This window comes from Rhincodon typus, chromosome 5 (assembly GCF_021869965.1).
Source record: "Rhincodon typus isolate 14 chromosome 5, sRhiTyp1.1, whole genome shotgun sequence".
Lineage (NCBI taxonomy): Eukaryota > Metazoa > Chordata > Chondrichthyes > Orectolobiformes > Rhincodontidae > Rhincodon > Rhincodon typus.
Genome location: NC_063336.1, coordinates 104,415,100 through 104,428,308, shown reverse-complemented (window position 1 = coordinate 104,428,308; position 13,209 = coordinate 104,415,100). Strand labels below are relative to the sequence as shown.

Here is a 13,209-nt window from a genome sequence, read left to right as displayed (position 1 = left end):
ACAAGGTGTAGAGCTGGATGAACACAGCAGGCCAAGCAGCATCGGAGGAGCAGGAAAGCTGATGTTTCGGGTCTAGGCCCGAAACGTCAGCTTTCCTGCTTCTCCGATGCTGCTTGGCCTGCTGTGTTCATCCAGCTCTACACCTTGTTATCTCAGATTTTCCAGCATCTGCAGTTCCTACTATCCCTGATTCCTGCTTCTCTTGCGTACCAATGGCTGCATTTGTGGCTATTGCTACCACTAGGTGGAGCACTGCACATGAATGCAGATGATCAGAGTTCTACACTCACATCCAGCAACAATGATGTGGAGGTGTCAGTTTTGGACTGGCGGGGGGGGGGCAAGGTCAGAAATCACACGACACCAGGTCATAGTCCAACACATTTATCTGAAAACACAAGGCTGTTTCACATAAACCTGTTGGATCACAACTTGGTGTCGTGTGATTTCTGCCCTTATCCAGCAGCAAGGTACTGTGTGTGAGTAAAAAAATGTGGAGCTGGAAAATCACAGCAGGTCAGACAGCATCCGAGGAGCAGGAAAGTCAACATTTTGGGCTGAAAGCCTTCAAGGTACTGTGTATTGTAAATAAATGTAAATACACTCACAACAGGCAAAGAAATGCAAGTACACTTTGGAGGAACGGTTCTAGAGAAAGAACATAACATAACAGATCTCATAAAGGACCCATTCTGTGCCAAAAAGTAATTACATCAAAATTCATTCTCCAGACCTTTACATCCTGACCTCACAGAATATTTTTTTAATACACGAATCAGTTTAATCCCATGTGGAAGTCACAACATATTTACCGTTCATTTAGCACAGTATTGTGGACCAGACCAAAATCCCTCCAAACATGTCAAGGAGATAGCCTAAACCCTAACTTTTTCTTCTTTAAAGGCATTGCCAAGCATTGCGTTCAGGATACAATTCGATTCGTCAAACTATTAGGCTTGAAGAAAAATACACTTTATTCATACAGTATAGTTAAAATTCAGACAAAATAAAAAGAGAAGTAAAGATTTGGCTTTAACTGTAACTCTATTGAAATACTTAACAAAATAATAAACTACTCATTAACTGTTCCAATGTATTAACATCCCATAAGTACACCCTTGGCAAAGGCAAATTCAGTAAAATAGATTGTCTCTCATGCAATTCTAGCAACAGGGATTGAACCCCAGCTTTTAGTTGTAACAGATGGAGGAATAAGAGCTTCCACATCCCACTTCGAAACCCCAGCTACTACAGAAAGCTAAAACTAAAAATCCTGGTTCTGTGGGAGCTTGACCCCACCCATTCATGCTGCTTCTATTGTTCCAACGTAAAAAAATTCCCAAGGCCTCACAAGCTGTTTACTTTATTGGCTTTGAGCAGACCACTCTTTACCTCTGTCTCAACTGTTCTTCATAAAAAAAATCTAGGACAAAATACACCTTTTAAATCCATGGTATTGTCACAATAGAAAGCCACTTTAGTCACAGTAGATAGGAGAAAATTATATCATAAAACAAAGGACTGTGGATGCTGCAAATCTGAAACATAAACAGAAATTGCTGGAGAAACTTAGTAGGTCTGGCAGCATCGTGGATAGAAAGCACAGCTAACTTTTCGGGCCCAGTGACCCTTCTTCAGACCATTTCATGTTTTATTTGACTAAGTCTGCAATTACTACAATGTGCACATTAAATCAGAAAATAAAAATGCCTGAAGAGTATTTAGTTTGTCTTAATTACCATCAAGAGCTGGCATGACACATGGGTGCAATGCACATGAACAGATGGACCATGGCAGCCATATTTAATGGTGACCCATCTTTCTCCTGCTTTGAGACACACACACACCATTCTCACAAATCTGTGTGACTCAACCTTGAATATCCTTGCACCTTCAAATCTCTCTGGGGCAGAAAATATAAATTATTACTGAGTGTCTGAGGGAAGAAGTTCTGTTTGATCTCCACTTTAAATGAAAGACCCATTATGCTGAAACTGTGCCCCCAGACTCTCAGCTCCCCAGTGAGAGAAAATATCCTCTCAGCATCTACCCTGCCAACTGCCTCAGAACCATATATATCTCAATAATATAGTGTCTCATTGTTCTAAACTCAAATGAATCTAGGCCCATCTTATTCATCCTTTCCTCACACAACAAAACTCTCAGCCCAAGAATCAATCTAGTCAACTTTGTCTGAACTGCCTCCAATGAAAATATATCTATCCTAAAATGAGTTCAAAATTGTACATCCAGATGCTGGTTTACCAATAGCTTGTATGGTTATAAAGTGACTTCTCTAATTTTATACTAGATTCCCCTTAAAATAAAAAGCAGCATTCCATTTGCCTTAATTACTTATGCATTCTGTTTGTGATTCAAGCACAAGGGCATCAAGATCCCTTTATACCATAACATTCTGTAGTCTTTCTACCTTTAAATAATGTTCTGCTTTTCTACTCTTCTTCTCAAAGTGGGTAACCCCACAACATCCCTCAATACACTCCACCTAACAAAGTTTTGCTTATTCACTTAACCTACCTCAGTCCCTTTGTATCCTCCTCCCCACTTTGTATCTCACCTACCTTTATAATTTCTGCAAATTTGGCTACAAAATACTCAATCACTTCAACCAAGTCCTTAATATAGATTGTAGTAGTTAAGGCCTCAGCCTGATCCCTGTGGCAACTCAAGATTTGTAGCTTGTCCTGTTTATCCCAACTCTGTTCTTGTTAGTTAGGTAGTTGTCTGTCCATGCTAATATATCACTCCCATAAATAGGAGCTCTTATCTTGTGCAGTAACCTTTCAGGCAGAACCTGCTGTAAGATGAGGCCACATCACTGCTCATCATATCTTTTGAGCTATTTGGTAAATTTTCTGCCACCGTTCTCTTTCCCAGTAGGGATCTACAGGGCTTGGTTGGCCTAGTGTGATAGAGGAAAACCATTTGGTAGTCTAAGGAGGCTGTAATCTTAAACAAGATGTAGTCTATTGCACGTCAGTAAATATCTGCAAATTACAGTAATATGATAGATACTGTTATAGAGATCAGGAGGCCAATCCAGATGGTAAACCTTATCTCTTCAAAGTCCCAAATGTTTCACAACCAAGTCCAGATGACATCATCAAAGTGGAACTTAAGGCACTTCTCTGTTTTTACCCTTTCAGACAACATTATCAAATACCTTTTAGTTTCACTGGCCACATGGCTGTTTTTCTGGTGACAGAAAATACAGAATAAAGTTCTTACACAATAGTGTCATTTTACTGAGTCACTGCACACACAGCCACAGGTAACGTGGGGAAAATATAAACTCTACTGCTGGCGCCCTTTTGGGTGCACTGGTATTGTGGGAGAATTTTTTAAAAATTTAAAAATAGACAAGAGATTTATAGGGTCTCCCCAGTCTAGGGACTAGCTTTGAGGTGGCTGGTCAGAGCCCATGTACTGTGCACATGTAAATAAAGGGGGACTTGGCTACAGGATGCCGGCCTCTGTGCAGTTACATAGGGGAGAAAATGGAGAAAGTAAAAAGAATCAAGTACCTTTTGGAAATCCAAATATCCAAATATTGGCTAGTTCCCCTTTATGCATCCCTTTTGTTACATCCTCAGATAATCCTAACAATTTGCCAAACATGATTTCCCTTTCATAAAACCATGTTGACTCTGTCTGACAGTGATGCTCAGCTGCTTTAAAATCTCATGCTGCTACTTCCTTAGTAATGCATTCTAGCACTTTCCTAAAGACAGATGTTTGGTTAACTGTGTCATTTTTAAAAAAATTCAAGCAATTTTCCAACCAATGCATCCATTATTTCTCTAACCCTTTTTAAAGACCATTACGATGTTAGGGTTTTCCCAGTACCTTTTCTCTGATTCAGGTGTCGGTGTTATCACTGAGTGAAGATTAGCACCACAAGTTAAAACAGACTCCTTGTTATCATTCAAGTGCATGGAAACAATGCCAGCTATTCAACTTTAACAGGCAGTCCAGACAAATACAATGTTTCAATATTGCTGCAGATAAGAAACACAAAATAAAAAGCAAATGGCCTTGCTTTAATTGAACCATTTATTAATTTACATAAACAAAACATATCCTTCAACATTACTGAAATTCGAAAATTGTGTTAACAATGGGAACATCCCACACTATAAACTGAGATGGCAAACAGCACCCTCTACTGTACAGTGTGTGCATATTCGATTATATAAAGGCCAGATACGGATAGTAATTAGACTGAAGCAAACAATAATTCGCTTACAACATTTCCATCAGCAGCAGAACTGACCTCAAGATTAAATGTTAATTTATACTCATCAAGGGAGAAAATAGATTAGACCAGGAGGGCAATGATACTGGTGTGCAGCCCAGTACTATAAGGGCTGCCGAATGGCTTCAGTCTTCAGGTTCCTGCCAGATGAGTGCCACCCTGCATTCTATAACATCAGACTGTGCCTCTCCAAGGGGAGCTGTGTTCTGGCTGCAACAAGTTTCTGGAACTGGTTCCTGAGGAGGCTCTGAGCAATTGTGGAAATAGCAAAAGACGATAGAGAATGTCCTCTAAGCTTACCCTACATTGCAGCATCGGAGCCTTTGTTACACTTGGCAGACTGGACAAGAGTGGTTGTCTTTCCAGCGGTCAATGCCAGCACTGTAACTCCAGGAAACTGCACGCAGCACAGGAAGAAGTGTAATGATCTCACACAATTGCTCAAGGTCCATGAATGAATTTTCAAAAGTCACACCCTTACAACCCCCAACTATTAGTCTCAAAGAACTGCATCCACTAATTATACCCCTTTCACTCAGCTACTAATAATCTTTAGCAAGCACGAGACCTCATATTCATCGGTTCACCTCACCCCATGCACTTAGCACTGTTGAAACCTTCCCATTGAAAGCTCTCAGATTGGATACACAGCCAGCTATTCAGCTATGACTGGCATATCACCCACAAAGCACCATACTCATCTCTCTTATCACACAATTAATTCGTAACATTAAAAAAAACTTCAGGATTTATTGTAATAAGGATTTACTTAAATTTTGAACAATTGAGAGAGCTTGAGTTTTGATTTAATTGTTTTCAGTTGCTTTCAAGAATTTCTTCCTTAAGCGTCTGCACATAACCACCTACCCTCCTTTTAAAATGTTCCTCGCAGCCTCCTTTATCTGAGGAAGAATATACTTGCCATTGAGGGAATGCAACTAGGTCTATAAAGTTTCAAAGAATGAGGGCGTCCTAATTGAAACTTGCAAAATTCTTACGAAGCTTGGAAAGATGGACGCAGCTATTTCCTCTGACTGGTAAATATAAAACCAGGAGACAATCTCAGCAGAAGGGGTAGGCCATATAAGACTGAGAATGAGAAATGTCTTCAGTAAGGGTGGTGAATCCCTGGAATTCTCTACTCCAAGGCCTGTGAAGACTCAATCATTGGTTCAAGGCAGAAATCATAGGATTTCTGCAGACTGATAATGTCAAGGGATAGAAGCTAGTACAGTAAGGTGGATGATCAACTAAGATATAATTGAATAGCAGAGCAAGCTCAACAATCTGAATGGCCTACTCTTGTTCCTATACTCTTAGGGTCATTTGCCCACATCTCCGTGTATGACTATTTGCTGTGTGTGATACATTAGCTGGGGCAATGCTGGTGAAATTAATATGGATACCACAACTTTCAGAAGTTACTGAAGCCAACATCATACAGTTTATACAAGATCATTTCTAAAAAGAAAAAACACCGAATTAATCACTTGTTAAAGGTAGTGCAAATTTAGAGTGAATGTAGAATTTATGTTGGGGATATCACACAATTAATTCGTAACATTAAAAAAAATACACTTCAGGATTTAATGTAATAAGGATTTACTTAAATTTTGAACAATTGAGAGCTTGTGTTTTGACCTCTTAACAAAAGAACAGTAATGCTACTATATATTTGATGTCCTTTTCTTCCTTGGTAAAATTTCACAGGTTTGCAAGATGCAGTTGAAATATGCCTTGTGAATTGCTTCAGTGCATCTTGTAAATAGTACCTGTCACTGCCGTACTGATTGAGTGTCACATCCGTTGCTTTATCCTGGAGGCTCAATTATTGTTGGGAGTTGCACTCATCCAGGCAAGTGAAGTATTCCATCACTCTCCCGCCCTGTGCCTCGTAAATGGCAGACTCGGAGTGGGGTCAGGTGTCTATAAAGTAAGGGAGTTCTTTCCAACAATTTCTGTAACCTTCAGCCTATATGTGCAATGACCTTCATTTCCTTACTACTTCCTTAAAGCTTACAACATATAACTGAGCCAATTAAGACTCACTGCAGTGGCAGTTTTACTAACCTGAGCTCAAGTCCCAACCACTTCCTTTTTTTTTTTAAAAGAGATAAAACTAAAAAGGTGTTAACACATCAGAACATGATAAAATATCTTTACCTACTAAGATTCATCTTTCCTGCCTTCCACCTTGGCTCAGTTGGTCCTTTTTTTTTTGCTTGTACTCAACACTTTCCAATGCCTCAACACCATTTTCAATTCTCCCCGGTCCTGATTAGAAAGTCAGGTTTTAATGCTAAATGGTCCCAATCTCTGGCAGCTTGAGGACTTTCCAGAATTTCCCCAATTTTAATACATGGATTTTTTTCTGAAATAAAAGACAGGGAATGGTAACAGGACTCAAAATGAAGCAGTCAGATTTCAGGCAAATTAGCACTCATTTGAGGATGAAACTATTAGAACAGCCAAATGAGACATTTGAATTTGATAATCAGGGATGCTCAGGTTTTTGAATAGTCAGTCAAGGCAGAAGTCAATAGGTTAAGTACTAAGGGAAGGGAGGAATTGAATGTAGGAAGGGGATGACGGGAAGGTATACCAGCCATGATCCAATTGATTAGCAGAGCAAATTCAAACAAAAACAAACAAACAAACAAACAAACAAACAAGTCTATTCCAACTTTTTCCCCCTCATGGCTACCAGTTTCTGTTCTGCTAATCAGATGAATGTAAACCCCTGCCAGGTGCTGTAACTGGTCAGTGAAGCAAGGCACAACAGAGGTAAAAAAGTTTGAATTTTATTTAGAAAGTGCATTTTCATTAAAATATGTACATTAAAACTATTGCAAATGTTTATGAAACAAAAGAGCTGGTTGCTGAAATAAGTGACTCACAACCAAAAAAAATTACACTAAAATGCCGGTGCAATGTAGTTGACTGTTGTAAACCGTGCAATTTCACACTAAAATGTTCAGAAGTAATGCAAACACCTCCCACCTTTTTCTTGGAACCCGTTAACATAATGTGCAATTCTAGTTGAAATAGATCATACAGGCGATTAGCCAAATGTAGTCAGTGATATGCAGGACTACAGACTCAAGTTTTGTGCCCCATAGTTTTGCAGACGTATGCAATTCTCTAGGTCCTTTTAAAAGTCTGCATCCAGTGTGAATGAATTGTCAGCTGTATTAGCCATCACACCCATTCTCTGGTACTCGCCAACTCGCTTCTCAAAAAAGTTGGTTTTGCCCTCCAGTGAGATATTCTCCATGAAGTCGAATGGATTCTCTGCTTTGTAGATCTATGAAAAGGAAAAACAAAGTCATAAATTTGAGTGCAGAGAACTTGGCATTTTATTATAGATTTAATCTGGTTGCAACATACCTTCCTAAAACCCAGTTCCAACATCAGTCTGTCAGCTACAAACTCAATGTAACGTTTCATTAAGGTGCAGTTCATCCCAATCAGGTTCACTGGCAAAGATTCTGTCAGAAATTCCTGGGGGAAAAAAGTTCACATTTAAATTCCTCATATTTACATCTTACCCCCCCCCCCCTCCAACTGACTTATCCTCCAGGAAGCTGAACTTCACTCACACATTAGTGGCAAGTTACAACTCCATAGCCTCGATTGTACAGGGCTGGGAGACATGGTAGGATGCAATACGCTGCTGCTTTCAAGAGTAAGGAAAGGTAAGCTAATTGTTCACTAGTGGACTGGGGTGGCTGAAAAAAAAAAGACAAAATCACAGCCATGATAAACAACAGACTGTGCAGAGCCATTAGGAGCAATGCCAGGGAAGCTACTGTAATTGCTGGAGAAACAGTGCAATTCAAAGTGAGGAGATGAAATACATCTCCTTGACCATTTATATGCACTGAGTCACCACTTGTTCTGTTCTTGTATGCTGTATTCAGACAATGACAAGCATCTCATGGCCACTGTCTTCATGCCAGCTAAAGCTTGTGCCATCTCCACTGGGTCCTAAAAGCTCACTTCTGGGCCAATCAGAGACTATTTTAAAAAGGTGATACAGGAATAAGTATTTAACTAAATTAGAACTGGACAGATAACCAGGTGTTACAGTATTTTTCTTTCCATAAAAATAATGAAAAATTGTCTTGTAATGCAGACAAAGATAAAAATTACCTGCTCAATTTGGACAGCGTCCCGAATGACTGCCCGTACCCTTTCTTCTGAAGGTTTGTGCACCAAGTGCTTGAACATAAGACAGGCAAAGTCACAGTGTAGACCCTATAATAGAGCAAATCAAATAACAGAATTACTACAGAGCAGTGTATAAAAGATAGTTTATATTGTCAAATTTTGTATGGTGGCTGTACTAACAAAATAAGCCAATTTAAAGCTCAAAAGGAATATTCAACTCTTGATCATGGGCCACATCATAGGATATAATTGGTGATCAGAAAAAAAAAAAATCCATTTAAAGCAACATTATGCTTCTATTTCCAGAATAGCAAGCAGACTAGAGTATGTAGAGATAACCACATGGCCTGCCAGTGTCTTCAGAGGCCAAATGAGAGCTTTTCACTGACTCATACAGAAACATGCAATAAAGAACTGGCAGGCTGCTAAAAACAATGGTTAAGAAGTGAAATAAATTGTGCAGAGTACAAAAATCTACCCAAAACTTGACACTTTCATGAGTAACCAAAAGAGGAAAAGTATTTGGCTAACCTCCAAGGGCCTCACTCAAGTTACACAACTACATTTTCACCAATGAATAGTTTGAGTTATGCTCTAGGAAACCATGGATTTTAGTTAAATCCAAGATGCAAAGATCAAATGCATGTAATTCACAACTAATTCATATCATACCTCATCTCTGCTGATCAGCTCATTGGAGAATGTTAGCCCGGGCATTAATCCTCGTTTCTTCAACCAAAAAATGGCAGCAAAGGAGCCAGAGAAAAATATTCCTTCGACAGCAGCAAATGCTACGACTCGTTCTCCTGCCAAAAGATAAGCGGATTCAAATGTTCATGTGTAATCCAAGCACTATGTGATGATCAGACCTCAGAATTCAGTTTAAATACCAATTCACAAACAACTCTTACTGCATTGCTAAATTCTGGCCACATCAAGGAGAGACGAATGGCCAAATTCAAAGTGATCTCATTAATGTCAAAAGACATGGAAAAAACTCCAGGTAACAGTGCCCCTTAAACAGGGATGATCGGGAAATTAATAAATCAGGATTCAGGAAATAGCAATTGATTAAATGCCGCAAAGTCTGATGCTAAGTAAAGGAAATTAATAGCATTCCAAAAATACTAAAGGGGCAGATGGTGGATTGGAAGTAAATACAACAACATCTTTAGAGAAAAAAAAGTGCTAGAGAAACTAAAGGCCAATAAGTCCCTGGACCACATAGGTTGAAACCTAAAGTAGCTGCTTCAGATACTGGATATACTGGTAGCAATCTTCCATGAATCCTTAAGCTCTGGATAAATCCTGATAGGGGAAGGAGACCATAACCAGGTTGGATAGCTTAACAGGTCATTGAAAAAAATGCTAGTCTATTGTAAACAGTGCTACAGCAAAATATTGAGAAATACATATCAGAGTCAGCATTCTATAAAAACACTGTTCAAACAGTTAAGTGGGATTCTTTGCAGTGGTAAGAAGCAGAACAGATTTAGTGTAACCATGGTTGTACTGTTTCTTGGAAAGGTATTTGATAAATCCAAGGGATTAGCACTGATGCCACATTTACAGTATTAATACTGGAGACAAATGAATTACTATCAAAGTTTGTCGATGTCAAAAATAGGCAAGAGGCCAAGTGATGAGCATGATACAAGCAGTCAAGAGGGATACATGCTGAAGTGAGTGTGCAATAACTTGGCAGATGAAACTATATGTTGAATATTGGCTGTTATTTCAAAAAAGAGAATGAATACAAAAATAGGGAAATATGCCAAAACTATGTACTAATCAACTTCACCCTGCATTCAAAGAGATATATTCTGCCATTGGAGGCAGTCCAGAGAAGATTCTGGGTTGATCTTGGGTATGGAGGAATATAAAGACTGGGAGATGTCAAGTTGGTCACTACTTAGTGGAGCCAAAAAATAAAAATATGAGGCAAACTTATTGAAGCAAAGATTCTTAGGGACTTAATAGGGCAGGTAGAGAGATAATAAAGGGCATAATGTAAGCAGTCTCCTGCTTCAGGGAGAGGAATATCATGAGGGTAGGAATCCATGTAATTCTGCATCTAGGAAGGCTGTAGAAGTTGGGGGCAACAGCAGTCAAGGCCAAGAAGGATTCCCTTCCTGGTTAAAAGTCTATAAGGTATCAAAGAGAGTGGCTCAGTGGTCAGCACTGCTGCCTCAGTGCCAGGGACCCAGTTCAATTCCAGCCTTGGGCTATTGTCACTGTGGAGTTGGCACATTCTCCCTACATGTGTGGGTTTTCTTCTTGTGCTCCAGTTTCCTCCCACAGTCCAAGTGTGTAGGTCAGGTGGATCGGCCACAGGAAGTGTAAGAATGAGCTTGGGTGGACTCAATGGGCCAAATGGCCTGCTTCCACACAGTCAGAATTCTATGTTTAAAAAAGAGGACAGTAAAGTGGAGCTGAGGTTTAATCAGATCAAGCATGATTAGTGGAGCAAAACCAGATTTGATACACTAAATGGCCTACTACTGCTCTGACATCTTATGATCAGAGCCACATTAGAAGCGTTGCTTTTGACATCACTTGAGATATTTAAATATTTGGAAGATCTGTCCTAATGAGAAAGAAAAGTTCTGAGAAGGAAGTATCATTCACAGCTAAATACGGATGTTAATTTGGTATTGAACGGAAAAGAAACATGTACAATTCTGTGAAGGTTTGGAAAGCCTACTTTTTGTCATTTCAGAGTGATTGAAGGTGCCATTCACCTATTGTATAGGTGGCTGTACATAATTGGCACCTATTGTGATAAACAATAAATGTTGCCAGTTGTTGAATGATAAAACAATCTTAGTGAGAAAAAAATACTGTTTGCTTCTCCTCCATATAGACTCACTGCCCTTACCAAATGTTGCTTGACGGTCACCAATCCAACGCAGTGCCCAGTCAGCCTTCTTTTTCACACAAGGTAAAGTTTCAATTGCATTGAACAGATACTCCCTACAAAAGGAAACACGATGATTTGTAAAATATTGCTTAAAATGAGCCAAGTAACCAGCGCACCTTGAACCCCAAAAGAATCCAGTTACCTCTCCTTAGGATCCTTGATGTAAGTATCAATAAGAAGACTGTACATTTCAGAGTGAATATTTTCCATAGCAATTTGGAATCCATAGAAACAACGAGCTTCAGTTATTTGCACTTCTTGACTGAAACGTTCCACCTATTAAGAGATTACATACAATATGATCACCAATGCTCAATTCAAACGAAGACATCTACTATCCTAAAGAAAGGCATTCCAAAATAAAAAAAAACACAACCAAGAAAAGCATTACCAAGTTCTCATTTACAATGCCATCACTTGCTGCAAAGAATGCCAGTACATAAGAAATGAAGTGTCTCTCTTCAGGTTTCAGGGACTCCCAGTGTTGGAGATCTTTAGAAAGGTCAACCTATTAGCACAATTTCCAAGCATTAGTACTTTCACACAACAGGGGTAAAATCCATTTAAATACACACAGAAAAAGGTCCAAATTACTACAAAAAGATTACACTAGAGTGCTGCACCACTGGTCAGCCAAGCACAACATGTCATTGCAAGCACCCAGGATACATTTAGAACATAAAAACTATGAGCAGGAGTAGGCCATCTGGCCTCTCGAGCCTGCCCTGCCATTTAATAAGATCATGGCTGATCTTTGAGACTCAGCTCCACTTACCCGCCCACTCACCATAACCCTTAATTCCTTTACTGTTCAAAAATTGATCTAGCCTTGCCTTAAAAACAGAGGTAGCTTCAACCGCTTCACTGGTCAGGGAATTCCACAGATTCACAACCCTTTGTGTTAAGAAGTTCCTCCTGACCTCAGTCCTACATCTGCTTCCCTTTATATTGAGGCGACGCCCTCTAGTCCTAGTTTCACCTGCTAGTGGAAACAACCTCCCTGCCTCCACTTTATCTATTCCCTTCATAATCTTATGTTTCTATAAGATCTCCCCTCAATTCTTCTGAATTCCAATGAGCATAAGCCCAGTCTACTCAGTCTCTCCTCAATCCAACCCTCTCAACTCTGGAATCAACCGAGTGAATCTCCTCTGCACCCCCTCCAGTGCCAGTATATCTCTTCTCAATGGCTTAGTGATCAGACATTCAGAAAAAAGAGGCAAGGTGGGGTGGCACAGTGGCTGAGTGGTTAGCACTGCTGCTTCACAGCACCGGAGTGCAGGATTTGATTCCAGTCTTGGGCAGCTGGCCACGTACAGTTTGTGCATTCTCCCCATGCCTGCATGGATTTCCACCAGGTGCTCCAGTTTCCTCCCAGTGTAAACATGTGTAGGTAAGGTTGATTGACCAGTGTTCAGGGATGTGTAGTTAGGTGTGTTAGCCATGAGAAACAAGTTAAAGGGGAAGAGTAGGGGTCTGGGTGGGATGTTCTCTGGAGGATCAGTGTGGACTTGTTGGGCCGAATGGCCTGTTTCCACACTGTATAAATTCTATGGAGAGGGTTGGAGATCATCTCCCAATACATCGATTGTGAAAAGCCACAGAGAGGGTGACTGGATAATGGAAGTGCAGAGCACGCTAAAGTTGAATAGATGATTCAGACAACTACGATAACAAGGTGTGGAGCTGGATGAACATAGCAGGCCAAGCAGCATCAGGGGAGCAGGAAAACTGATGTTTCAGGCTTAGACCCTTCTTCATAAATTACTGAAGGGTCTAGGCCAGAAACGTCAGCTTTCCTGCTCCTCTGATGCTGCTGGCCTGCTGTGTTCATCCAGCTCCA

General features: G+C 40.0%; 1 protein-coding gene across 1 annotated transcript in view; it reads right to left on the bottom strand.

Annotated features, from left to right (window-relative positions):
* Positions 1 to 7,061: 7,061 nt before the first annotated feature.
* The window catches only part of LOC109921474 (ribonucleoside-diphosphate reductase subunit M2), an 8,264-nt gene continuing 2,116 nt past the window's right edge, over positions 7,062 to 13,209 (bottom strand). Inside the window, exons 5-11 of the mRNA XM_048596951.1 lie at positions 11,758 to 11,874; positions 11,509 to 11,642; positions 11,325 to 11,419; positions 9,119 to 9,252; positions 8,429 to 8,533; positions 7,664 to 7,777; positions 7,062 to 7,580 (exon numbers count right to left, since the gene is read on the bottom strand). Of these exons, the coding sequence (XP_048452908.1) occupies positions 7,428 to 7,580; positions 7,664 to 7,777; positions 8,429 to 8,533; positions 9,119 to 9,252; positions 11,325 to 11,419; positions 11,509 to 11,642; positions 11,758 to 11,874 (852 nt within the window). The 3' untranslated portion in view covers positions 7,062 to 7,427. The remainder of the gene's footprint in view (positions 7,581 to 7,663; positions 7,778 to 8,428; positions 8,534 to 9,118; positions 9,253 to 11,324; positions 11,420 to 11,508; positions 11,643 to 11,757; positions 11,875 to 13,209) is intronic.